The 27812-nt window shown below is 37.9% G+C and overlaps 1 protein-coding gene across 2 annotated transcripts in view; it reads right to left on the minus strand.

The window, feature by feature from the left end:
* Positions 1 to 7788: 7788 nt before the first annotated feature.
* Positions 7789 to 27812, minus strand: part of LRP12 (LDL receptor related protein 12) — a 52830-nt gene continuing 32806 nt past the window's right edge. For both annotated transcript variants that reach the window (XM_074577642.1, XM_074577641.1), the window contains 5 exons: positions 23139 to 23274; positions 21485 to 21687; positions 15507 to 16608; positions 14759 to 14891; positions 7789 to 11030 (listed from right to left, as the gene is read on the minus strand). In XM_074577642.1, the coding sequence (XP_074433743.1) occupies positions 10167 to 11030; positions 14759 to 14891; positions 15507 to 16608; positions 21485 to 21687; positions 23139 to 23274 (2438 nt within the window). In that variant the 3' untranslated portion in view covers positions 7789 to 10166. The remainder of the gene's footprint in view (positions 11031 to 14758; positions 14892 to 15506; positions 16609 to 21484; positions 21688 to 23138; positions 23275 to 27812) is intronic.

Genomic DNA, 27812 nt, shown 5'->3' on the forward strand with positions numbered 1-27812 from the left:
CTCCTCACCGCGTCAGCAGGAGGCTCGAGCGCCAGAGATGTGTGGTCACTCTCAAAGAACCGTGCAAAAGCAATCTTCCGGTAGCTGCTGCCTTGCGCCATCTGCATTGCAGCCCCGTGCCCAGTGTCCTCAGGCTGGTGCTCCCCGCTGACCCCCATTGTTGCCCTCACAACTGCCGGCGTCCCCGCCTGGGCCTGGCCTGCGCAGGCAGCAGCCGCTGGCCACCGCTGGCCGCACTGGGCTGTGGTGGGCCCCTGCACCCAAGAGCAGCTCCTTCCTGAGGGCCAGGGCGGCGGAGCCTGCCACCAGGCAGCAAGGTCCAGGTAGAAAGGGAAATCCAGGGCTTCTGTGGTGGGTTTCATACAGGGCTGGCATGAGCCCATCTGAGAGAAGCAGCTTGTGACTTTCATAATACAGACCTGGAAAAAGAGGAGGGAAAATAAAATTTGGATGGCTAGAAGATGAACTAAAGGCTTAGAGCAGAAGAATAGGGAAGACCTCTACACCGTCTCAGAGGCACCTGCTCTATGGACTTTTCCAGCTTCTCTCCTCTGGTAACCCAGGGTTTGCATACTGAGCAGTGACACTGCTCAAGCCTGTCCCTGAATCTGCTGAGCACCAGCATCTTCATCCCCTCAGCCTCTTCCAATTCGGTGACAATGGCTTCAGAAGACAGAATGTTGTCTCTGAGGGCCATAAGAGGGTGTGCACTTATGCTGCCAAAAAGACACATAGACAAATAACACTAGATTTGGAAAATGTTCACCTTCCCATCAGCATATCACATTTCTTCCTTCTCTCCCAGTGGGTAGGAAAGCAGTACCAGACGTTTGCCTTTGTATCTGCTCATCTCAAATTGTCTCATCTTATGATTCCCGTTTATGCAGGGCTCCTGGGGAATCTGTGTGGTGCTGAACAGGCAGGAAAAGGGTAACCTGCACCTTCCAGATCTGCTGCATTTGAAGCTAGTAAGACGACAAGGGTCAAGGTCCTATGATGGGAATTCAGTCATGAACTCTGGCTCACTAATTACAACAGTATTGATGGGTCAGGAAGAGCTGAGTTTCAGCAATATGATTATTCAGATAAAGAGCAGGGCAAAAAAGATGCAGGAGGGCAGTCAAACTATAGTCCTGTAAGACAGAAATTGTGAACATTAGAGAGCAAGGGTGGAAGAGGTCCAGGTGGACAATGAAATGGGGTAACGGGGCTGTACTTTGAATCTGTGCTGCTGCTGAGGCAGTAAAGCCATTTCTCCCACCGTGCATATGGACGCCTGAATAGCTGGACTGACAGGGATCTGAGATGGGTATGTCTCAGGTACAACAGTTTCACTTTGTATGGATGAAGTGACCTTTGTCAAGTGAGGAGAGGGGGTGGCAAAGACAAGGATTCATTTGATCATGTGCAGTCACAAGGAGTGCAGCAGTCAAGTTCATATGCCTGCCCGAATTGATGTTTAATGACTTCAAGTGGAACAGCATCAACAAAATATTAAGTATTTATTGGCAAAGAGGCTTCATTCTGGGTCTCCCAGCTCAGTACCCAAACTGCCAAACAAAAATAGTCACTTTCTTACTACTTCTCCCTGGTCAATGACTATTTAGTTATTTCTACAAAATTATTTTCCACGTGATAGACCTAGATAATCATCTCCAAGTATGTTCTTAGGCTAGTGGTAGTGGTAGACTGTTCCTGCTGAAATCCCTCCCCAAAATGGGGCAGAGGGAGACTTGAAGGCAGGCCTGCCACATCACAGCAGACCACGGTATTCAGGGTAAGCGCCAGGGTATTCAGTTCCCTTTTTCGTGTGTTGTGCAGCAAAAGGCTGACAAGACTTTGACACCTAAATGTTGAAGACTAGCACAGCTCAAAACCCTATTTACCTCTGTTTCTGAACAGGATCAGGCTTGAGCTCCATTTCTCCTCCTCCGATTTCCTCCTGGCTAATTTAGACTTTGTGGATCCTATTCTTAAGTCTCCAAACCTTCCCACCTGTAACTTCGTGCCCAACTCAGAGCTGCAGGTCCCACAAACCAGCAAGATAATTCAGAGTCAGGCCTTATAAAGCCGTTCCTAGGAAAACTGAATCCCCCAGAAGTGGTTTTGAACACATGAAATAGCTTGTTGACAAATAACAACAGTCTACCTAAGCAGTCCTTTTATTTAGTACATTTGGACAAACAAGATAAAATCACATCAGCTGCATTTACATACATTAAGTAAATATTTGATATTTAACAACTCATCTGTCTCTGGAAAGAATGGCCTGAAATGCCACCTGTGGGACAGAAATAATCCTTATAATGCTGTGAGAAGAGAACTGGCCCCATATTCTTAGTGGTCACTGAATATGCGTTGCTGCTGCAACGAGGCCTCTGGCTCCTACTCAGCTTTGTAACCTTCACTCACCCACAAAACCTTTTATCCTTCGCTTTGCACAGTTTAAAACAAGTCTTTGCTCTGTAATCAGTGGCTGACTCCGCACTGTCGTACCGATTTGGGCTGGGAGAGGGTTAAATTTCTTCATAGTAGCTTGTATGGAGCTATACGTTGTATTTGCGATGAAATCAGTGTTGATAACATGGGGATGGTTTAGTTACTGCTGAGCAGTGCTCATATCAAGGCCTCTTCTGCTTCTCACACCACCCCACCAGCAAGCAGGCTGGGGATGCCCAAGAAGCTGGGAGGGGACACAGCTGGAACAGCTGACCCCAGGTGAGCAAAGGGATATTCCATACATTACAATGTCATGCTCAGCAACAGAAGCTGGGAGAAGAAGGGAGGGAAGTTGAGAGTGATGGCATTTGTCTTCCTAAGTAACTGTTATGCATAATGGAGCCCTGCTTTCCTGGGGATGGCTCTAAACACCTGCTTGCTGATGGGAAGCAGTGAATCAATTCCTTATTTTGCTTTGCTTGCATGTACAGCTTTTGCTTTAGTTATTAAACTGTCTGTCTCAAACTCATGAGTTTTTGCACTTTTACACTCTTCTAATTCTCTCCCTTATCCCACTGGGAAAGAGCGAGTGGCTGTGCGATGCTGGGCTTAGCTGCCAGCTGGGTTTAAACCACTACTGTGCAGGGAATTGTCCTGTTAAGAAACATTTACTCATCCTAAAATATTACATAGTAATTCCATGATTTGAGAGATATTGCAGAAAGTCACCAATTGCAACCCCGCACTTGAATCTTACGCTAATGCTTTTGTGGTCTGCAGCAAAGCAAATAATCCTGGAAATCTAAACATTGGAATGTCTTGTTTAGTGTAGCTATCACAGAAGTATGATCAAAGAGATTTCTTAGTGAACTAATGATTAACTTAACTGATTTAATTTTAAGATGAAGAACCCCAAAGAAAATGCAATCCACATCTATTATTTGCCAAAAGAAAGTACTTCAGCAAATTAAGGAATAGTTTTGCAAGAAGTTTGAAACATTCAGAAGACCTTGAGGATGTCTTCTGAAAGTCATTATAATGAAGGCACAGTCACTTTAAAGTCTTCTGAGACACACACGCTCACCCACCTCCCCCTGGAACCTTTAACTTCTGCCTCCTAGCATAAAATGTTACTAATTTCTATCTTCTGCTGTAATTATCTCATGTTATTCTTATTCGCCCTTCGCTTCCATTTTCACATCCTTCCTACCATATGCTATTTCTGAAAAGCCCTTCTATCATCACTTCAGCATTTTCTTAACCCAAAGATTCTTATTGGCATTAAGCTTCAAATAAAAGTTGGTGAAGCAGAGATGTGTCCCAAAACGCAGGAGAGGGAGACAAATAGGCTTTTGGACAAACAGTAAAGATGTTTTGTGACAAAAACTAGAGCCTGATGATGAGCAGTGGGGAGAAAACTCGGCTAATGAAGATGCGTTATTAATCATATTTTCTATTTTTGAAAACTTTCCTCCAAGGAAGAAAGACTGGATCATTAACCAGATTTTCAACTCAAGAAAATTACCAGAAAAGATACCACTGACTTTTTGTAATGCTGGAAAAGCACTTGGATTTGGAGAATAGGTGTAAAGATTTATCAGTTTGAGGTGAACTCTGGATTTACAGAAGGGAATGAATGGTTATCTTTTCCCATATTCAGAAAGTCAGAAGCACTCTAAATACTCAGGAGGCATTTCTCTGCAATTCCTATAAAGAATCCATAACACCTGTTCATCTGGGATTTACTTTCATACTCCTCTTTTCTGCAGATGGAATTTAATACTCATTCAATGAAATAAAATGATCTACATGTAATTCTACCTGGAAAGTCTTCATAATTGTGAGAACAGTCAGGTGCCTCTCCTGAAAACTTCGTAACTAGCTTTCCGAACAATCTGGTGCTGGCTACTTTCATGAGACAGATTTGTAGACGCAGACAAGTGGTGATGTTTTAAAATCTAATCTCTAAAGGCTTCTTCAGTTGTAAACGCTTTCCAGAACTAGCAAGTACATCCTATTGGTTTTCTATAATAAAACTAGGCTAAAAAAAGAGATGATGAAAGGAGTTGATTACCATCGTTCCATGTCACCTGTACAATCATAAATATGCTCTCCTTAGTGTAAGCACTGGGCCACATCCAAGCTCCTAGTGCCAATCTTCCCCCAAATACATTGGAAGTGATGCTGCAGCCTTGGACCCCACGTGTGACATGCGGGAAGGCAGCCAAAACTATTGCATGTGCTGAAGACCATCCTACATTTTTAAAGTGACAACAGTTGCTCACTGTTCTCATTTTCATAAGACTAAGTGTTTCTTGCTCCTTGAACCTGCTCAACCCAAATGGATCACAGACAGCACAATCAAGGAAGAGAAAAGACCAGGAATCCAGCAGAGTAGCATCTAAGGAACTGTAATACTGTGCTCTTTTAAATACTCACTTCCCTTAGTGGCTTACTAAGGGTCCAATAAAATAAACACCTTCTAAATACCCATGAGACCACAAAGGCAGTTCAGCTCAGGCATTTAAGTTCTAAGTCTCAGGATGTTCTGGGAAAGAGACTCATCAGATGCAGCAGTTGCTTCCTGGTGGATAAGCGCAGCCAAAGAAAGCCAGTTCCTAGGTGGGATTTTTCCAAACTCCAAGAAACAACCACAAAAGCACAGAGATTAGTTTCCTTTAGAAGCTATTATTTTTACTAATGCATTATCTGGAAAAAACACTGTAAAATGTTATTTACATTGTTGTGGCCGATTCTCAAACTCAACATCTCTCTTTTGAAGGAGCACAAAGTCAGAATTCTAACCGCTGCCCAACACACCAGGCAAGAGAAAGCAAAGCTGAACATCTCTGTTCCTTGCCATACCACTGCAGAAATGAGATATGTTTATGACCTTCCTCATTATCCTGCATATTGCTCCTGCCTTTGTTTCTCATCTGATGCTCCAGAACTGCTTCTTAGCTGACCATAGGAAAGACGACAGGTTTAAAACAATACATTTTGCCAATTGCTCTTGATCAGTTTTCTACACCTGGAGAAGCAGCTAAAAATTATTTCAGTTGGCATGCCTTCAGACACTTGAGTACTTGGTTGCAAGGGTCCCAACACAATTCTGCTAATCGTTCTGCCTTACCTCTGTAACACCACAAGTCAACAATACTGTGACAAAATCTGAGATTTCTGGTCTAGATTCAGATACCTGCCCCTGTTAGATAATATCTACAACATATCCTTATTCCAGGGATCTTTTCCTTACTCCTTACAACAAGCTTATTCCTTTGTCCTTTACATTTTGCATTATTGTTAGGAAACGCACCTTACACCAGAACTCCTCCTTTCCTTCTCTTATACTTTGCAGATTTGACATGCCCTACCCATTTTGACTTACTTTTGGAGGGTCTCCTACAATTGTTTATCTCAAAAACTATAAAAATCCTTTGCACAATGTAATAATTATTATTATATCCCTTTAAAGTTCCTAGTCCATTTTATTACAACTCCACCATAATTCAAAATCAAAATACAGTGACTCATCTTTTTATCTTAATTGTTTTTGCCTCCTATGTTCCATCCCTTTCCTTCCTGCACAAGCAGCATAGAGAGTGACTAATGGGGAATAATCTTTCAAACTGAATGCAAGCGAAGTAAATTCTTTCAGATTGTATCTTTTCTCTAGTACTTTGATAACACGATACAACTTGCTCATAAGGAATGAAATGCTGAAATCTAAGCTCTTCTGCTACAAACACTAATTTGTGTCAGCATATTCACAGAGATTAGCTACATTTGGTTAATGCTAGCTTTCTCCAAACGCCCCTTCTCAAAGCGCAATTAGGAACCACTAACCTAGATTGCTTATAGAGCTGCTTCTGTCATTTCTCCCATTAGTTATGGAGGAAGTTTTGTCTATCCAAATTGTTAGATAATACTTAAATTTAGTGGGTATAACATTCTCTTCCCCCAAATTGCTATTCACCAGACAGACCATAGTGTGTTACTGGATGTGAATGGAAGCCTCAAACTGGGCAAATAAATTGATGTGATAGGAACATTCTGCTATAAAACTTGTCGGTATCAAGATAAATATGCATGAACTCATTTACTTTGATGAGGGAAAGCTAACTACGGTAGTAAATCACAAAAGAGGCTAGAAGGAAAGCAGTTTTAACTATGTATCTGCTTACCTCCCTGTACCTCCAGTCACTTGGCAAAGGGACAGGACAGACTTCTCTCTTATCCTTCCAGAACATTCCCCATTTTGGGCAACTGGATTGTAGGTGAAATCCTGGAAGAGTTCAGTTACCAACTGCTTATTTTCAGAAACTCACAGGTGAGGAAGAACAGAGACAGAGTCAAAAAAAAACAACAACGACAACAAAAAAAAACTCAAACAGAAAAAAAAAATAATCACTCATCACAACTACAGGAAGATTAAAGCTGTTAAAGATTTGTGGAAAACGTGCACTACTTCCTCCGGACAATTGCATCAGTCAAAGAGCTGCTGGAGAATGAAACAGGCCAGTAAACATTCACTTTTCAGAAAAGGAAGCAAAACCTCATCTCAACAGGAAAACCCATGATTAACTTTGATCTACAGTAAGTATTTCATGTAAGGACTCACTGAAAAAGTATTTGTGACCCAAACTTGAACTGTGATTTTCCTAGACTGAATCCAAGCTTTGCCACAAATTCTTGCTTTGGCATTTGGCTAGGAAGTGAAACACAAGATACCGTAACTCATTCCAGCATCCTCTCTGAGAACCTGTTTTGAAAGAAGAGCTACCAGCAATACCTGCTGAACTTGTACAGAAAACGGACTTGACTTTGGAAACAAGTCCTTGTAGCATTGGAGGCTCAGTCACCCCCTTTAATGTTTCAATGCAAATCAAACGACAAGAAAAGTGTGATACGCATAAAAGAACGATGACAAACTCCTTCCGTGCTTAGAAAGCTTTACGTGAGGAGAAAAATCACCTCACAATAGCCCACGTTCTTCAAAGCTTTCAGATGAAAGTGATTTATTACAGAAAGTAAGGTAATTCCACAGTAAATCATTCTGACTTTGATTCAAAATGCCCTAGCACTGTAACACAGCTGTATGAAAAGTCACTTAAATAAAACATTCGTTTGAGTAGCTCCAAAATAAGAAATAAAGTACCATGACTCAACAGAAACCTCAGTTAAAAAAACCCAAACAAACCACAAACAAACAAAACCAAAAAAAACCCCAAAACCCAAACCACCCCGAAAAAATAACTAACCAACCAAAAGGAAACGCAATCAGTATCAATCAAGAGAACATTTGATCACTCCCTTTAAATTCATTACGAAAGAAATCACTGGAACAAATTAGCCTCATACAAATATGAATTTTATTTACAATTTTCCAAATTCTAAATGAAATCCAACTTCTCAGTTAAATGTGTAGCATTTCTCTTTTAAAACAAATTAAACATTGTGATCTTTTTACATCTGCAATATGGAGTCCGTAGGTACATGCTATTTGGGGCATCTAATGGAACAAGTTTAGGTCACTTTATGCGTGTGTATATAACACCAAAGGTTTTCTGTGAAGACTCTTTCTTCAAAACGTATCTGCCTCGGGGACAAACATTTCCACGACCACTTTCTAACGACAATTAGTTAGGAAGGTTTAAAAACCCAGTATTTTATACCAGGACATACTGTTCACATATATTTCAGGGTGTGTTACCATGTTCATATTGCAAATTTGCCTGCTCTATAAGCAATGCCACTGAAGTCAGACTAAAGATTACCCACAGATTTAGATATTATTCAATGTGAATAAAAATGGCCATTGATGACTTCTACTCGGGTATGTGTAATTATGGGCCAGTCTGTACCTGATCTGGTACCAGTGTGATGTGATCTGTTCTGAAACTTAAAACTGCATGGTCATTATAATAAAATCTTTTACAACTGTATTGCACATAAGTTCCTCAAAAGCACAAATCTACATAACCGTGTCCTGAACTCAGATTTTACCTGCTAATTCTCATGAATAAAATCAACCAGATGGTAAAATAGTTTATTTTTCTCATCCCAGTGTCTGTGAAAGAAGAGAAGAGGGAGAAGGTATATACACTTTGGAATCCATTCAATTATTTGTTTCTTCTGCATGTGATTTGTACTTCAGAGATGAGGATTTTTAAAAAATAAAAGAAAAAGCCAGACAGACCTTGGATTTGTCTTTAAAAGTACCTCAAAAACATAACAAAAATTCAATTTAATTTTGATACATATTAAAACATTTTAGTCAGTTCTGCCCGACAGCGTAACACGACAGAAATGCACAAGACTTTAAACATGCTTTAAAATGACATTCAACAAAGTATTTAAAATTTAATAAATAGCATACAATCACACACAAATACATTTCATACTGGATCTTTAAGCCTACTAAAAACAGACTGGCAAAGAATAAATAAAACAGTAGTTGACATTTTTGTTTTTAAAAGGTGTAGATTCTTGTTGTCACACTAGTAGCCACATATTAACCTGCTTATTACAAAATTGGAAGTTACGAGCTTTTTTCCCCACTGATCTTTTTTCTCCAACACGTAATATCATTTAAAAAAAAAAATACACTGAAAGGGATGTGTTTTTTTTTTAAACAACCAGTCTGCAACCAAGTAAACCAGTTTTTAAATACAACGAATAAATAGGGAATTAGTAAAGCAAATTCAATTGCAACAAAAATGCAACACCCCAAGAAAAGAGCCATGGAAATATATAGCCATTGCAATATTAGACAATAATAGTACTTAAAGTGATAGTGCTTGTGCACTAAGCTCATTAGAGACCTTAATATGATTTTAGTGCAAATCCCTTGAGTCCAAACAAGCTTTATAACCTACAGTATTAGGGAAAGATCTATTACCAGTTGGAACTTGTTCTGTAGTGTATTTGTACATACCAGATATTTAAAGAACTAACACATTGTAATATCTTCGGCCCTTTTTTACTTCAAATCAAAAAGACTAATGGCTGGGGGTTTTACATACTATTTGGCTGTACCATATTAGATTGCAGTTTAGGAAAGTCAGTGCTATAAAAGCTTTTGCCATCAGTTTATCTATTATATCTGAATTTCACAAATCATTGCATTTTGTACTTCTGAGAAAAATAGAATGCTCCTGGAGAAAGTCTCTCCTCCCTTTAAATAAGTTCACATTATGATGAAATTCAAGAGTATTTAGACAAAGTGGTGTATAAACTCAAAGAAAAGTACATATTTTACATTAACAATCCTTACCAGCATTTAGTATATTAAGTTACAAGTACGTTGGCAATAATACAACAGAGTCAATTCCTAAAGGAAAATAATTCTGTACAAATTCACCTGTTAATATGGGGTTAAACAGGCAGCCAAATAAGTCTTAAGCAGCCATGTTTCTGGTTTGAACTACAGTACAGTACCAGGATAAACTAAATTTGAAACTAACTGGGATAACTTCAGTTTAAAGAGTAATCAGATTATACTGGATACACACATCACGTATTCAGAGCCATTAAAACGTTCACTCTAATAGTTCCATAACGTCATCCAGTATAAGAAATGTTTAATCAACCACACAGGCTAAAATAGTTTAAACATAACGTTGTCCTGGATTTTTTAAAACTAAAAACTAGTTTTAATCGTGAAGTACAAAACAATGACAGATATTGCTCCAACTTGTACACAATCTTTCCTAAACAATCCGTACCTAGCAGAGTAATAATGCCTCATCGTCACTAGTTTCATTTTTCACTGTTGCTTCTAAGCAAGTGTCGGGTATCTGGGCAGTGTGTACGATGCCACAGCTCTCACAGGGGCCATCTCGACTGCATGACCTTACACCGTGATGTGTTGCACTGTAAGGCTGTCTAAGCCCTGGTCCTTGATCTGAGCTGAGATCAAGTAGAGGTCTTGAACAGTCATTCATGTCAAAGTCTGATGCTACATCAGAGACTGGAATTAACATTTCAACATCATCATCCTCTTCTCTTCCACTTACCCCATTATCAAGCTGTCTCAAAGGACTTTGGTTCTGATTCACTGAGCTTGATCTCCCTAAAGTAAAGCGCACCCAGCGTAAGCCTTGAGTCATACGACTTAGCGCGCTACTGAGCTGGTGACGTGCGGGACTTGTGCTTGGGGGTTCTACACTTGTCACTTCTCTTCCGCTCTCTGTGTTACCACTACTGCCGCTCTGAGCAGAGGAACTCCCACACGCTCCGACTGTTGCTTCTATTGCTGTTGCAGGAGGGACCTTCTGAGGCAAGGTGGCAGCAACACCACCAACTGCTCCTGTTGTGTCTCTTCTTTCGTTTTCTGTGTCTGTATCATCAGATTCAACTGAAAAGAGACTTCTGTGACTATTATTTCTTTCAGCTTCTCTACTAGTACTTTGGCTGGCAACATCATCTCCATCCGCTGAGACCAATGCCAATGATCCAGAATGACGCGACCTTGCAAAATTAAAAATTCGATTCCAAATGTTACTTGATCTGCCAGCAATAGGCAGTCTGATTGAGGTAAATCCAAGCTGAGATCGTACTGCCAGTCTCAGGTTTTCCAGAACTGAAGCCTAAATGAGAAAAGACAAGCAACAATCAAGTGTTAACGGTATGTTGCCACTGTTCTAACAAAAGAACAACTATCGTGCAAAACGGCATATAACCACAAAGTTAAATGTGGAGTCTTAAATATTAAAAAAGATGTTGCGTCTTTAATATTAAGGATCTGGTCTACGTAGCAATAGGCTATTTTAAAAACAAAGCAGGCGTGAAGAAGTTTAGATTCTCTTGAGGAAAAAACATTATGAAGAGGGAAATTAAATGGAAATATGTATGGAAGCAAAGGGGGAATAAAAGAGCAATGAAGTATACAAGATGTGTTTCTGCCAAAATCAAGGTCCTCTGAATAAAGGCAAAGTGAAAACCAATGCTCTATAACCTGGATATGGAGCACTGATTACAGAAAAGTATGTCCACAGACCCGGTGCAGACCCAGTACAGCAGGTACGCAAGATCTGTTACGTAAAATCTTACCCAGAAAATAAAGTAGTCGCTGTGGATTTTAGAATACAATACATAGAAACATGCCTCAAAAAGTTTAGGACTTAAAAATGAAATCTTCCAGAAAGATTTAACAGAGGTGACCTTTTCTTATCCACTACCAGGGGGCTGCCTAGAATAGAGACTACATTAAATATCCACTCTAGCAGAGGCTTGTAGTTTGATTTCTTCCCCATTCTGGAATAATCAGTTAATTCCAGTTTCAAAATGCTTTAATGCTTCCATTTAATTAAAATTATCTTATGTGCTCTAAACCATACATTTCCCGCATTTGGTATATATTTTCTAGCCATTCAGCTATAGAACAATGCATGACTGAATTTTTTCTGCTTAAAATCTTGTGTAACTTTTAAATTGTGCAGTAAACACAAACATATTAACACCTTTGACTTGGGGCTCCCTTCCTCAAGCTTACAGAAAACAGTGCCTCTGCTAAGTAGCTCAATTCTCAAATACTAGGGTAGAAGATCTGCCAGATGCCCATGATTCTGAAAATATTCACAGATGTGTTTAATTACAAAATAAAGTCCATATTTGCATCTTTTAATGAAGTCTATGGCAAAAATACAGAATATTCTTCAGAACAGCCTTTTCCCTCCCCCCCATTAAACACTTAAACATATATGCGTATGCACTTTGTTTATGAACACCGAACTTCAGTGTTCTCATGCTGTCATCTTCAGCTCCCTTCCAGAATCCTTCCGATGCCACAGGGCATACACAGCACAGTATCCAAACAATACTTCATGACAACCTACCTCTTCCCTTCCAATAGTTCATAGCATGATATTTGAATTCAAGCATATAAAAACACATGTTCAGTAGCCTTACTTTCAAAAGCTACTGGAGAGACCACTACCCACCCTTAAAAATCCAGCTCTGAAGGCATGTATCAATTTTAGGCAGAAAGCATTACGTACAAACCAGCACAACCGAGATTCCTCTAGCTCGACACTACTAACTTCTAGGAAATCTCGAATAGGTATCTTCAGTCCTACGCAGATTTGCAATCTGAAAATGCATATATTGCTCAAAATAAAGCAAGCTGAACACATCCTGATTTAATACTGACTGCCTTTCCCCAACACTTAACCATATTAAAAAATTAATTTGAGCTTTATAATTTATAGAATACAATTTACATTGTCTCTTAAGCTTTTAGCCTTACTAATGTTCTCTCCTCTGGAAAACATATTTTTTTTTAAACAATGCAAGTCGATTCTTTAAATAAGAGTAAAATTTTTTATTGTGGAAGCATCAATGCTATAGAACCTGCTCATTATTTTTGAAGGTGATGGCCTGCTCCCTACTATTCCTTATTTTTATGCTAGTTAATTTCCCAGAATAGACACTTAAGTTTTCAAGGCCACAAGTCTTATCAGAAACACTGGTTTTCACAATGGGAATTTACTAACACTCTTTCATTGTTCAAAACCATTGTCCGTGCATTTGTATTGTTATGGAGTGTGAAATGATGGTTACATAGAACGACTATGACACAACTACATTTTGTTGTATGCACTATGAAAGATTGCCACTTTCAGGAAGTCTTTCAAATTCCACTATATTTTAGTTCTGAAAAATAATTTAAAATACGTCCAAAGGAACAGTGGTCAATTCAATTTAAGTCAAACTGAAGATAAAAGAAAATTTCAGTAATTGCCCAGTTTTTCAAAAGCTCCAGTACTAATCTCCAAGTGCAGTTACTACACGTCTGGGTCTTCTAGAATTGTCCTCTCTATCGGGAGACTTCATTTTAGTAAACCTCAAGACCTTTAGGCTACCTTTGTGGGGTTTCATGATGAAAAATGGGTCTGAGCAAGCTAAGTTTGTCTGAAAATTGTAACGGTTCCTAAACGTGTTCAACATGCACCAAATTGAAGTGTCCCATACGGGGTATGGATGTGCAGGAAGCATTGGTTTGCTCCAAGTTACCCGTACCAGAGGACTTACACATTTGGGCATGACAATGGCCCTGTCTTACCAGACCTTCCAAAGGTAACCCTACCTCAAGAGGCGTGTAAGCACAGCTGCATCAAACTGGTAAAGCTTAATTTTGGAAAAGATGACAGCAAACCGAATTTGTAAAAGTACAGAGTTGTTTTTAAAAAAAAAAAAATACTGATCTTTATTTTAACCACGATAACCCATCCATTAAGAATGGGAGATTCCACCGTGTTCATTAATAAGCTCATTAAGTTTTAGCGCTAATTTAGCTACTGAAAAATCTTCACAATGTCGTCTTTCTGATAAGTTTTCAAAGTCTCTCATGCAAATTGCAACTTATTTTCCGTTTCCTTTGCAAGATCCTTTGTCACAGATCACAGCTTGCTGCTCATGAACGTATACGCATGAAAGAACAAGTGAAATCTATGTCAGAATAAGTGTAATGGAATCAGTACCGTTCAAATTATAAAAAAAACCCAAACCAAAACAATTCCCCTTCTCATGGCCCTGTATTTTTCTTACATGCTCAGCAATACTAACTAAGAGTAAACTTTGCTGTACTAACTGCAACACATAATACAGGTTAATGCCAACTTTAATAGAGCACCACAGCAGGAGTTCTAGACTAAGACTTTTCTTTATTTCACAAAAGAGCATTATAACTGAAAGCCAATTTCTTTTTAAATGAAAAAGTTGTTTTGATAGAAATTCATTCATAAACCAAGTAAGAATTGCGCTAATGATCCATTTGAGAATCAAGATGGGTAGACACTATCAACTCCCATTTACTAGCTTTTACTTTTGTTATTCATTCCTGTTAATTTTATATGCTATTACAGCCTTGCCTTTGCCATCATCTTTTCTACGCAGAGTGAAGATGATCATGCCTAAAACCATATGCACAGTGGATATGAGCTACCATTTTGCATTAGAAGTCTCAGTTCCTCTTTCCCAAATTTCAAATTGTTATCTTGCAACTTAACTTACACAACACCACCAATGCAGAACATAGAACTAGATCTACCAATCTATTACTTTTCAGGCAAGAGGGATTCTACAGTGTGCATTACTGGCATCCATTAACAAGAAAAAAAAAGCCTGCAATGAAAACTGTGTGGCACTACCATATCATGATTTTATGCAATGGCTAATCCTTAGTATAATAGTATTGGCCTGAAAAGAAAAAAAAAGGAAATGCTATAAAACAAAAACAATGCAGATGAAAGTTAAAATATCTTTATTTCAGTCTCCTTAAATTTTAAGTGGTCTGCCTGCTACTTTGGAATCTTACCTGATTTGGTGAACAAACAGGAAAATCTTCAACTGGTGGAATTAAACCCTGGGCAATTAACTGTCCATAAGATGGAGGAGCTTCTCTTCTTAACAGTTCAGCCTCAACCCTTGACAAATGAGTTTCAAATGATCTTTCAAAGAGAAAAGAAATTTCACAATACATAAGACCGTGATGTATACAGTTAAAACTACATCAGACTATTATAATAATAAATTTCTGCAGATGAAGTTTTATTAATTGAATTGACAAAGAATATACGATAAGTCCTTGCAGTCATTCCAATGGGTCTGTCCAGCTGAGACAAGAACAAGAAAACCAACTCAACAATAAATTCCTAAAAACAAAGGAGCATGGGCTTATAAAAGGCACTATGAGAGACCCTTATATTACTTTATAAAAATTGAAGAACGTGTAATCCTACTATGACGTAGTCTACAATAGAAGAAACATGCTGTTAAATACAGAATTGAGATATTTAATCGCAGAAATGCAGCTTTTCCACACTTTCTTTTCAGTAACAACATCTGAAAGCTTTACTGTCAATAGTCAAGTGATCAGAATACTTCTGTCCCCTTTTAACTAACCTCTTTTGACCGTCAAAGAAGGGACAATGCCTTTAGAAATCACGTGCCACAATAACTGTGGCATCAATAAAATACATCAATACAAATTTTTCAAGTATAACAATAAGAGATACGACAATATTTTAAAAATTTAAGATATCGAGGAAATCTGTTCTACTTACCTTCGCTCAAACATCCTGAGTGAGTACAATTTACAAGTACATCCCAGTGCAATGACAAGCAGCAATCCACAAATAAGACTCCCAATGACAGCTGCAGTTATAACTCTAGTGGGCACAATGACCGGGCAATTCTCTTCATCACTGCCATCACCACAGTCATCTTGAGAATCACAAACCCAGCTCTCAAACACACAGCGGTTATTTTTACAATGAAAATTTCCTGGCTGACAGAAGAAACAATTTTTTTCATCCGAACCATTAGGGCAATGATTCTGGTAGTTGCAGCGATCTGAACGAGGGTAGCAAACACCATTTCGAGAGCATGGAAACTCATCTCTTTGACACATGGTACAGTTGGTTTCATCCCTTCCGTTTGGGCAGTGCCAGTAGCCATCGCAGCGTTGCTGCTCTGTGTAGCAACCCCAATTTCCACCGCATGGAATTTCCCATGGCAAACAGAAGCCATCTACTTGATAGGTGGCATTGAATCCTCTTGCAGCATTCACTTTGTCAGCACAAAAATGCACTCTTATCTGTCCTGAGGATGAAACAACAGTGAGGGGAGCATGAGAGTCAAATGCTGTTAGCACGCGCAACAGCCTCCGTGGATTCTCCTCTAATCCATCATATATTTTGACATAGTCTCCATAACCTGTACCATCAAGTTTAAAATCAGTGAATCGCAAAATTACTTTGCGATGGTCACCAGTGTCTATCAGCCAGGTGCAGTTGCTTCCAGGTGGATAGAAGTCAGGATAGTTGGGAGAACTGAAAGTACCATAAAAGTATTTTAACCACTGCCCGCATGTTGGCACATCACAGTCTATTTCATCTCCTAGGTCAAGACAATCAATGTTACCATCACATTTTAAAGACTCTGGAAGGCAAGTGTAAAGCTTGGTGAAGCGAGAAAGACACTGGAACTGATTGTAAGCACAAGTTTGAAAGGAAGAAGCTGCCAGAGGACTAGCTTTGGCACAGATTTCTTCATCCGAGTTATCTCCGCATTCATCCATATTATTACATTTCCAACTTTCTGGAATACACTTCCCATTAGCGCAATGAAACTGGTCACAATCACAATTTGGTTCATCAGATTTCCCTGAAAGAAAAAAAAAAAGAAATTATAAAAATATTATCTTTTTAGAATTTAGCACTTTATTGTTTGTGTCACGTATTTATTTGTTCCATCAGGTAGTTCAGAATCACAAAACAACTATTTAAATTCTCTGTAAGTCATCACAACTTCCAGTAAGTTTCAAGATAAAACATTTTTTTCAAGTCAAAATTCTGTCAGCATGAGCCTCATTCATAGCTGCTTTCCATCAAATAACTTCAACCCAAGCAAGAAAACAATGCTCATTTATAATGATTAAAAAATCTGGCTTCTAAGGTGCTAAAAATAAATCAGAAAAGTACTGTTTCTCTCCTCTAGCCCTCGAAATACGGAAACATTTTGTCCTGCAGTACCAGTTACATCCTCAAATTCTTTCTTGTAAAGGCAGTCAGACCTCCCTCCTGTTTCTGTAGGTTCCTACTTTGTACCAAAGGATCTACGGCAAGGGAGAAGCCGACAGCTGAAGATTACCTATTACCACCAACTGAACAGAGAAACCTCTTCTGCTCACCTCTTCCCACTGTTTGCTCCTGCCTCTCCTCCAGCAACTAAGAGTAGAGTACAGCAAATGCAGAAACACATACTTAAAACATACAAAACTATACAAAATTATCCTTTAAAAGTTAAGAAGGCAAGTAATGCTCCAGAAACCACAGAAGTGTGAGGTGCTTTGGTTGAGTGGTTTGTTGGTTTTATTTATTTTTTTTAATTCTGAAAAAAGAGTCAAGAGGCACCTTTATCTAAGAAAATATGGTCTACTGGCTACCACCACACCTGTAACATCAAGAATATTTTTTTCAGGGATTAATTTATTAAAGTTACAACCATTTTAAACACTGAAGCATACCTGGGACGCAAGCTAATTCAGCTCTGCAATGATTTATCTGAGTCAAGTACTGCTGTATCATTTGAAATCACTGTAACTTCTAAAAATCACGGTAGAGACTGTAAAATTGGCTATAAAACAAACCACCATAGTCACTCCTCAAAAAAAAATTTCAAAAAAATCTGCAATGCAGATGGGTCCTACACAGCAGTAATTTGGGAACTAAATTAGACAAACATATACTAAATCTAAACAACACTATACTTAGGGTTTTAAAAAAGAAAGAGGAAAGACTGCATGATGAACTTACTGAAATACAGACTTCCCAGAAGAAGCAGGTTCTACCTTCCTTTACATCAGAACAATTCGGATTGGAAGGGATCTCTGGAGGTCACCTAATCAAATCATCTGCTCAAAGCAAAGTTAACTGAAGTTGGGTTTTTCGGGGCCTTGTCCCATCAAGTATTTTCAAAGTTCCAGTGCTTAACCACACACTGCGATAAAAGTCCTCATATCTAGCCTGAACTTCCCTTGCTGCAACTAATCTGCTGTGATAGGTCAAGTCATATCACACCTCTGTTCTCCTTTTTGCTATTTTAGTATCTTAAAAGACATGAAAAAGAAATACTCTACCTTGAACTATTTTTTTAAAGGCGCAACATCAGCATTTTAAAAATTTCACAAATGCTAAGGTTTTTAAAAAATGAATGCAGGAAAAAGTGAAACCAACAAGAGTGATAAATGTTATAAGCACTGATGAAGAGCATTTAAGTCAATAAATTTGCTGACAGAGAGTGAACGGAGAGCAAAATGTATGTGCTGCCAGTAATTAAGTTTTAGAAAGCGTTTATTTCATTAAGGAAAAAAACCCAAAGAACAGATCTAGTATACATATATGTATTTTTACATATATATATAAAAAAATACACTCATACACATAATTCATAATATTAGCATGCCAAATACTTAGTATGAACCTTGGCATTGAATTTGAAACGTGAAAGTAAACTGATAGACTTTTTCTGTCTGCCTAAATTGAATGACTGTGCCCCATAGGCTGTGGGCAATACAGTAGAATATGAATAAGCAGAATCATTGAACTTGCTCAAATCCTGATCATACTCTAGCTCAAAACTTATACCATGCAAAACCTGGAAAAAGGTCGAGTAGGAAGATATAACATGGGACTGTAAATAATTTCAACCAAAGCTCTTCCTTCTGCAGGCTTTTAAACATCCCTTGATCCTGATTTAGCAGTTTTAACCACCAATCCTGAAGTCATCACATCAGGAAATTTTACGTATGAATCAAAAATTAGAGTTGTAAAATAATAAGAGATGTACGAAATAAGACTATCCTTGGAAGCTGTACCACGAAAGACTTCAAGATAGTATAAAGTCAATTAGCAGAACCCTTGTGCAGTTGGAGCCAAAGGAAGAACTCAATCCTTTCATGCATTTACAGCAAACAAACTTCTGCACTTTTCTTAACTCTATTTTCCACTCTACATCACCATTAGTAAACTCCATCCCATTTTGATATCCATAATTAAAGAGGCTGATAAATTAAATGGGGTGGGAGGAAGACAGAGGAAAGACAAGCAACACAAAATTTACCTCCTAGTCAAGTACCCTTCCTAACTGTAATGCTTTTTGTTATTGTTTTGTTTGATTAAAAAGAAATATGAGTATTTACCTGGAAGATATTATTTACTTTAAACAAGAATTAATTCAAACAATTCACATGGCCTATCTTCCACATCAGTTTTTAAACATGAGGATCCGTAGTGGTCCCTTTTACATCTGTAATCTATATTGTTTCTATCATTCCAGCAGAAGTAAACCTAACTTGCATCCACGTAACTAAAGTATTACTACTTGTTCCCCTTTTTCTAAGATCACATGCCACCTTTGAGAGTAGCCTTAATAACACTGAATTAATTAGCCTGCTGAGGAGTTAAACTGAGCCTTGCTGCATGATGCTAATGAGAAGAAATCAAACAACATAATGGCACAGTTGAATGTACAGCAAAAATGTTGTCAGTACTTCAGAAGTCTCCTTTTCACACTGGAAAGTAGAAACGATCAGATGATTATTAAAGTAGATTTGTCAACTCTTCTCCTATAGACAGGTCAGCTTACAACATTAGAAGGCTACTCTGATCACTGAAACACTGCACTTCCACTCAAAGTGAAATACTTCCTAAGTATCATATTGAGCATAGAGACCAAGTTCAAACCAAAGTTTCAGCAAGGTTCATCTAAAAAAGAAAAAAAAAAACCAAACAAAAACCAAAAAATCCCCAAAACAATAAAGAAACAATCACCAAAAAAGCCAAAACAAAACTGTTTTTCTTCGAAAGTACATTTAAAAACACTAAATTAAAGTCCTAAGTACTCTAAACCCAGTACCACTGCATGATGCTAACAAGCAGAAATCACCTAACAGTAAAAACTGCTTATTGCTGAAAGTGTTCCAGCTTCCTCCAAAAGGGATTACATACTGAAATTCTGTCAAGAACAGAGAAAAAGAGAGGAAAGGATTTTCAGAAAAACTCTACTGAGCCTGTGGCTTGCCTCCTCTGCCCATTGCACACCCTTAGCCAAAATGTCCTTTCTTCCCAAAGCCCCCCAGGCAGGAACGCTGCCTTCCCTCTGTGCCTATGAGGAGAGGGAGATAAGCAGGGCAGAAGCCAATGCCTCACACAGGATAACAGCACGTGCGCGGGCCGTTAGCAGAAACGGTAGAAAATGATGACTGATTAGAGAGTGGCTTTTTTTTCCCCCCATCATGTTTTTTGGTGAGACAGTAAGCAAAACTCAGGTAGAACATTGCCCTGAAAGCTGAGCCAGCATGAAGTGCAAGGCTGCATTACTCCTCCCAAGACAGCTGCAAGGAGCTGAAGTGCAGATGGAACTTTTTTGTAGGCTTGAAAACAGGCGCTAGAAAGGGACAAGCCTGCCTGGAAACTTCGGGTTTGTGAAGGACTGACAGGGTAGAGGAAACCATTAGGTAGGAGTGCACAACACAGAACAGGGACAAACAAAGCTTAGGCTAGAGGAGATCAGTGCTCATTTTACTGAATCTTGGTGGAATAGTTTTGAAGATGGGTAGCAGTGGATAGGTGTAAGACAGTAGGAATTGTTTTATGGAGTATGGATTGTTTTATGGAGGAGGGGAGTTCAGGGTTAGTGCACAGAGCTTCGGAGCAGGTGAGAGAGTGGAGTACAGGCAGACACCAAGAAGCAAAAGAACGCAAAACCATTGTGAAAACAAAGAGAAGCGTAATTGAGTATTTTTGATGATCAGGACACAGAAAACCATGATCATGCTATTATATGAAATCTTAATATCGCTTAAGGCTAGAAAAAAGTGGAGTTAGTCTTTACCCATGGTTGTCCTCCTCTTCTCTCTTGGCAGCAGCTACTAGAGCAAGAATTGCCCACAAACAGTCTAAAACTATTACTACTGGTAAATAGCTTATATTGCGTACTTGAATTATCCAAGAAAAATTTTGCATATACAAACCCATGTCTATACTTGGCTAGAGTAATTTATCATGTTAATAAGGTTTTACATTGTGGGTTTTTTAAAAATAGAGTATACCTCCTGGAGACGGGAAAAAATGACGGAAATGTAAAAAAAAAAAAAATCCCACTGTTTCTTCCTTCTCCTGCCCTATTTATGCTACTCAGAAGTCTACCCAACTATTTTAACAGCTAATTTTTCTCTGATGAAAAAATATCAAATCTTAAGCTATGTTAAAAAAAAACCTCCCAAGTTGCCTAGTATTAATAGTAAACTTCTCTCCCCTCAATCATTCACTCTGCTTATTACTGTGAACACTAATTCCCACTTTGAATCGTCAAGTTGTACATGGGATCAAAATAATCTACACAACGTATACTATCAACAAGCCTTGAATCAGCTACAGAAAATACATATACTGTACCCTGCTACAAGGAACTAGTTCTTGAACCAGAAAACCATAAAAATGAAACTATAAAACTGAACTAGGTATTATTTGAAACATACCAGCGAAGTAGGCTAATCTGAAGCCTTTTCTGGAGATGCTGTCATCTGAATGAAATCTGATCCAAACATGTTCCTGTGAAGAGATGTATGGTGAAGGAATGGAGGAGCCGCATGCTCTGTAGCCTTCAATATTCTTGTAGCTTCCAATTGTTAACCAATCCGAGCTGCATCGTCGTGATCCCTGAACATCAAAATCTTGAAAGCTAGGACAGGAAAAAAAAAACCCCCACAAAAAAAAATTAAAAAAAAAAAGAAAAAAGGTCAAAATTGCTACTGAACTGGGTATTACACAACCAAGGTGATGAATTGCTATGCAGAAAAACTGAAATTAGCTGTAAGTTCTTTTCTGGTCTGAAATAAAAAGAGCAGCTTCTCTACCTGTGTAGGAATAGAATTTAACCTCGTGGTGACGATACTGTTATTAGGTCAGCAAGAATCCATTCTGTCAAACAAAATACTGCGTCCACTACTTAAAGAAGCTCAGTTCTGCTATAAAAAACCCACATTAAGCCTTTGTCTAAAAAGAAATAAATAAACAATACTGTTAATGAAACTGTCTCTATGAGTCTCATTTAATGACTTTATATATTACTAAGTGGTTTTATTTAACCCCATTTCATCAGAACTTTAGCTAATGCTACACTTAGCCAATGATATGACTTGACATTATAAATACAGCTAAATTGTTCGAAACTAGGATTTCAGATAAGATTTGCTCCCAGTTGCACTACTTGGTTACCCAAAAGGGTACATCACGGTATGCCTACAGCTAGGTCAAGACATGCTGCCATGGTAATGAAGTGTGAAATGTGTGCTAGGTAGATGAGTGCAAGAAAACAACGTGAGAGGGGAAAAAAAAAAAAATAATTTTATGAAAAATAAACTGTATGAAAACAGCTCTTCCCACTTCACATTGCATTTATGCGAGTTTAATATTTAGTAGAAAGACTGCTTAAATCAAAAAGCAGTACTTTAAAAGAGTAACTAATGTCAAAGCAAATACTTCATAATGAAGAGCTGCTTCTTAGGTCAGCAGGTCTGTACTAGAAACTGAAGTAAATCTGCAGCTAATGCGGTTTCATGATCAACACGCGAAGCAGTACTAATTTGTATCTTGATGCTAAAACAAGCCTAGATTTCCCCTGTGGCAGTAATGGGGAATGAACCCATGAGAACTTGAACCTACATTACAGCTTTTTTACATTACTTCTTTAGAAAAGTTACAAGGTACATGAAACTGCGAGGAGCTCTCTGCATCAAAAGTCAGCATTTCCAAAACTGCGATCATACCTATTCATTTACTATTTATTCCCAGCGACTTTTAAGCACACCATGAGATTCACAGCAGTGAAGCATTACAGAATTTCCCCTACACATTTTTTAATGCAAAATTCTTATCTATCAGAGACATTAAAAACAAATCAAATAAATGAACAAATAGACACTTTTTCTACTCACTAACTCTCCAGCTGAAAATAGATGCTACACGGTTGTGTAAAAACAAATCAGATAAAAGGAAAGGCAGAAAACAAACAAAACAGAAATCCTCAGTTTACAGGAAGGAAGATGAAATTGGTACGCACACAACTGGCAGTTAAAAATGTCTAGTCAGTACTTTCTTTAAACCATGTAGTTCATACAGGAGCACTGTTACCTTATAGTAATGATCTCCCCTGGGTTTGCACGGATGTACCAGCTACAGTTGATTCGGGCCGGATACTCAGAGGGCCACCCTGGACTTGTGATTGTCCCGCTTGGTGATCGAATTTGTTCTGGGATATCTCCACAAGCTAAAAAAAAAAAAAAAAAAAAGATAAAAAAAAATATATATATTGAAATCAACTTGCTTAATGCCATTTTTTAAAAAGCCAGTAGGACAAAAATCAATCAACACTTATTAGGGAAAATAACCTACTGAATTGGATGAGGTAGCAATAAAAACAACGTCTAATGGAGTTCATAATGGACACATGTCAGCCAAAAGACGTTTTCCAGTGCTGTCAGTGCAGAAATTTATATCAATGTCAATTAGTACTACAGATTACAAACGATTACTCTCTACAGACTTTGTCAACTTTTATTTCTTAATTTTATTTTTGGCCTCCTCAAAGACTCGGTTCAATTTAACAATGCATTTCCATCTTATACTGAGAAATGGATTAGAAGGTGAAAAATAAATTAAAGCAAAATAATCAAGTAGTTGAAACTTCCCGTCTTTGGAATATCCAGTGCCTGGCCATGACTTAAACACCCCCTTCCAGCCCTTGGCATGGAAATGATCTTCATAGACATGATTCCAATGCGTGAAAGGCAAAGAGCACTTGCTGCAGCACACTTCATGTCTAGATAGTACAAGTTGGGTTTAGAAGAGATTATTCTTAAAAGGGACTTGCATAACTACATTTCTGATAACGGATTAGAAAGCTTGTCTTTAAAGGACTAATTCTATGCAACTGAAGTAACTCAGCCATTTGTATTCTTACTTTATTATAAGTGTAGCTTTCTGTATTGGCCTTAACTCAGTTGCTTGTTCCTTTTACTGGAGTGTTCTCGGCTCTGCTGATTTTATTTCAAGTAATGTACTTACTAGTTTTGTTTTGCTGTTTGTTTTTTTCCCCATAGCAGCCTTATATCCAACACCTGTCATACAGCATATTCACAACCCTCACATAAATAGGGAGGGCCAGAATACTATCGCTACAGAGCCTGAAATTATGAGGAAGTTTCAGAGGGCAGAAAACACATCAAAAATAACTGCCCTCTGCGCTTTTATTTTACAGTTTCCTCACTGCTAGTCCAAAACTTGTGCGCTCTTAAAGTTTACAATTAGTTAAGCACAGCAGTTTAAGCACAAGAATTATTACAAATGAGGAGGCATTTTCATTGTTGTCTGATGAGCAAAAGCTTTTAGAACTTCTAAAATTTTGAATATGTAATTGATAAAAATAAAAAATCCAAACTGATGCAGTGAGCAAACATGATGAAGAATGAACTGCATCCGTAATAGTGCAAAAGTTGTAATAATGTAATTTGTAGAGGTTCTTAATATTTTTTTCATTTATATCCACAATCAAGCTTCTAAGATCATTTTTCAAGGCAACATGGACCTGAAATTATTGACTAGCTCTAATACAATAGAACTATATATTCTTAAACAATTATTTTTACTTGAAAATATTTCTATATGGCATAACAAATACATTTCTAAAAATAGTTTTAGAAGGATTTAAAGACAAAAATGGTGGCATAATCCCACATTTTCTCTATTAGGTTTAATATAGAAATCTAGAAACAAAAAATTTACTGTTTTCACATACAGCTGTAAGAAGACATTGCTTTAAATAGGTTTTCACATGTTTCTCCTAAAGAGCTTCATTCATACTGCATGGTTAAGTATTAACATACTTTGGCTATAGAACATAGGACCTGCCCTAATATCTAGGGAGGAAAAGTCTCAAAATACAGAAGTATATTATTTTATTTGAATATTCAATTAACTATTTGCCAGAAACTTTCTGGTTTTAATTTTGAGCAAACCCTATAGGTGGTGCTCTAACACCATGATATTTTGGAACACTACTCCCGTGTGAATGACCTGGATATATTTTACATCTGTTCAGACAAGAAATGGAAGGACTGGAAAGAAGAACTGGGTATTTGCAATTAAATGTTGAAGTAAAATAGCATTTTTAACAGGTATGAAAGGAAAACACATGCAAAAAAGTAGAAAACTAAGGTACCAAGCTTGCAAACGTCGGCAAGCACTACTTGGTTGCTACTGAAATTGTACTCAGCTTAAAATAAGTTGCCTTCAGGTGAAATTTATACTATTACAACATTCACCTGGTTTTAGGTATTTACAAACTGATATATGAGATTTTGTCACTGAGAACTTCTGAGGAAGCTTTTAAATTTGCCTGACAAAGAAAAACCTTACAGAAGATTAAAAATAAATCCATTCAACATATGTTCGTTCAATTTTACAAATTTCACCTCCAAAGACTTAAGCATGCTATAAATATACATACAGCCTAATGCCTGTTGAATAGGAACCTCCAAACACTGCTGGCAACTGTAAATTACTATGCAATTAGCTTTGCAACTTCCTATGTTGGCCCAGCACACCCCGACAACTAGAATTTACTTGATCCAATCCCTGCAGCAGGTATAAGCAGTCACTTTTACTTGTTACACGAGTTTGAACGGAAGAAATTCCACATGGAAAGCCTATATAATCAAGGCAGTATTTTCAGAGCACCGTGAAAACTTCCACTTTTACTCAAATTCTGGTTTTTTAGCCTTTGTTTAATATACCAGCCATATCCCTATATTTTCTATATTCTTTTACTTAAGATGGCTTTTTCTCTGTTTCCACTAAAGTTAGCACTAAAGAGCTGAGGGCAAAACATGACCATTTCCAGCACCACCCAATATGGGAAGAAAGAAGCAGATTAAGGAGGGCATGCAGAAGCAAGAATGATCAGAGGCACTAAAATACAGGATGGAGTGAACAATACTGTAGTTCTGCTGTAGAAGAGGGAAAAAAAAAAAATCAAACTCAAGAAAGTGTGAATATGACAAAGTGGGGGTTCAAAAAATAAAAGGGAATGGACTTGAAAAGGGATTTTCCATAACTGCAGGTTAGCTAGATAGGCTAAATATATTTGCATATTTGGTATTCATTCATGCACTGAAATCTCTTACTTATAACAGAAATCTCTCATTTGCTTAAAAAAGTGTATAAAGGTCAAGATCAACTGTGTAGAAGCTGCACTTCAGAAGCGCTGTCAATCTGAGAGAGAATAATTTCTCAGAAAGATTTTTAAAATCAAGGATAACCTTTTGAAACAAAACAGTTTTAAAGGAAACGTACTTTGCAAAGACTATGGCAAACCTTTTGAAATCAATTCCTGACTCTCTGCTTAACCAGGATGTTTCCTCTAAAGCTTTTGAGAATATAATGTAACATACATTTTATTAATGTGTTTGCGAACAAGGAGAATGTGAGCCACATCAAGAAAGGCATGGGAATCAAAACATAATTCAAGTGACGGCACATAAAATGGGCATGTATGAATAGAGGCAAACATTTAAGTTGTGGAGCATTTGTACTTCAAATTTCAATCGCTCATAGCCCTGCAGGCATTTGTCATACAGGTCAGTTTTGTCTATAGGAACTTAAAATTACAGGAAACCTGACTAGGTTTGGAATAATTTATGGGAAGTATTAAAAATACATAAGAAAGCAGCACAATGAAAATTAGAGGAGTCAGGAAAAAAAGGAGATGAGTTTGTAACTGAGGCAGAAGCACAAAACAAGTGGAGAAGGTTGCACAGAGAAGCAAAAGATACACAGTGATGCACGCCCAAGATATTTTCAATATTACAGCTGGTGGCTGTTAGATTTTTGGCTGGGAACAACTCCCTCCTGCACAACCATTTCTACACGAGTGTTGTCTCTGCCGACATTCCTCTCAATTCCCCTGTATTGTTTGGTACAATTCTGCTCATCCATCTCCTACCTGTTTCAAACTCTTTCCTCTGTGAGCCTTTATTTTATTAACAATCTATTTGCAATTTTGTTTGTACTTTGCTATAACTCTGTTCAGTGGATTGCAATATTGTAATTAGGACTGAAGATGTTTCACAAACTAAAGTGCAAAATAACGGTCAAAAAAAATGCTGAGAGGATAAACTGTGCACGTGTTTTTCTGGTGTATATGGATTTTCTTGCAGACTTTTTAAAAAAACATGTACAACAGTTTTTCCCTATTCCCGTCTTCCTGCAATCTGTTCACTGCCCCACGTAACAGAACACGACCATAAACTACCTACGGGACGTTGATCAGTAAACAGAAGAGAGACAATGAAAACTTTACAGTACCAAATTCAACTTGCAAGTTATAACAAGAAAATAATAAAGAAAACTATGCAAAAATTCTGTAGCAACATTTAGAGAAGTAAAGTACCTGTAGCAACAGCGAACAACATGTCAAGGAAAAAAGTCACTTCAGAAAAGCAGGGAGAGGGAGATTAGGGATTTATCTTCACAGTAATGCCAGGAGATTAGTTGAAAAGATAAAAGAATTAGCTTTCAATGTGAACCACAAGATGATAAGGTATGCATTATATTGGACATGGTAAGGACATGAATGCAGCTGGATAAATGATCTGAAGGTGTTTAAAACAGCTTAGAGTAAAAAGAGAATAATGTTGTGATAAAGTCTAAACCATGAATAGGGAGGATAATTATTGCATTTGTAACTCTCAGAAGCCACTGAAAGTCTTATTTGGAGAACTATGGGGGGAGAAGGTATAGGAATCTTTG

Source organism: Larus michahellis, chromosome 2 (assembly GCF_964199755.1).
Source record: "Larus michahellis chromosome 2, bLarMic1.1, whole genome shotgun sequence".
NCBI lineage: Eukaryota > Metazoa > Chordata > Aves > Charadriiformes > Laridae > Larus > Larus michahellis.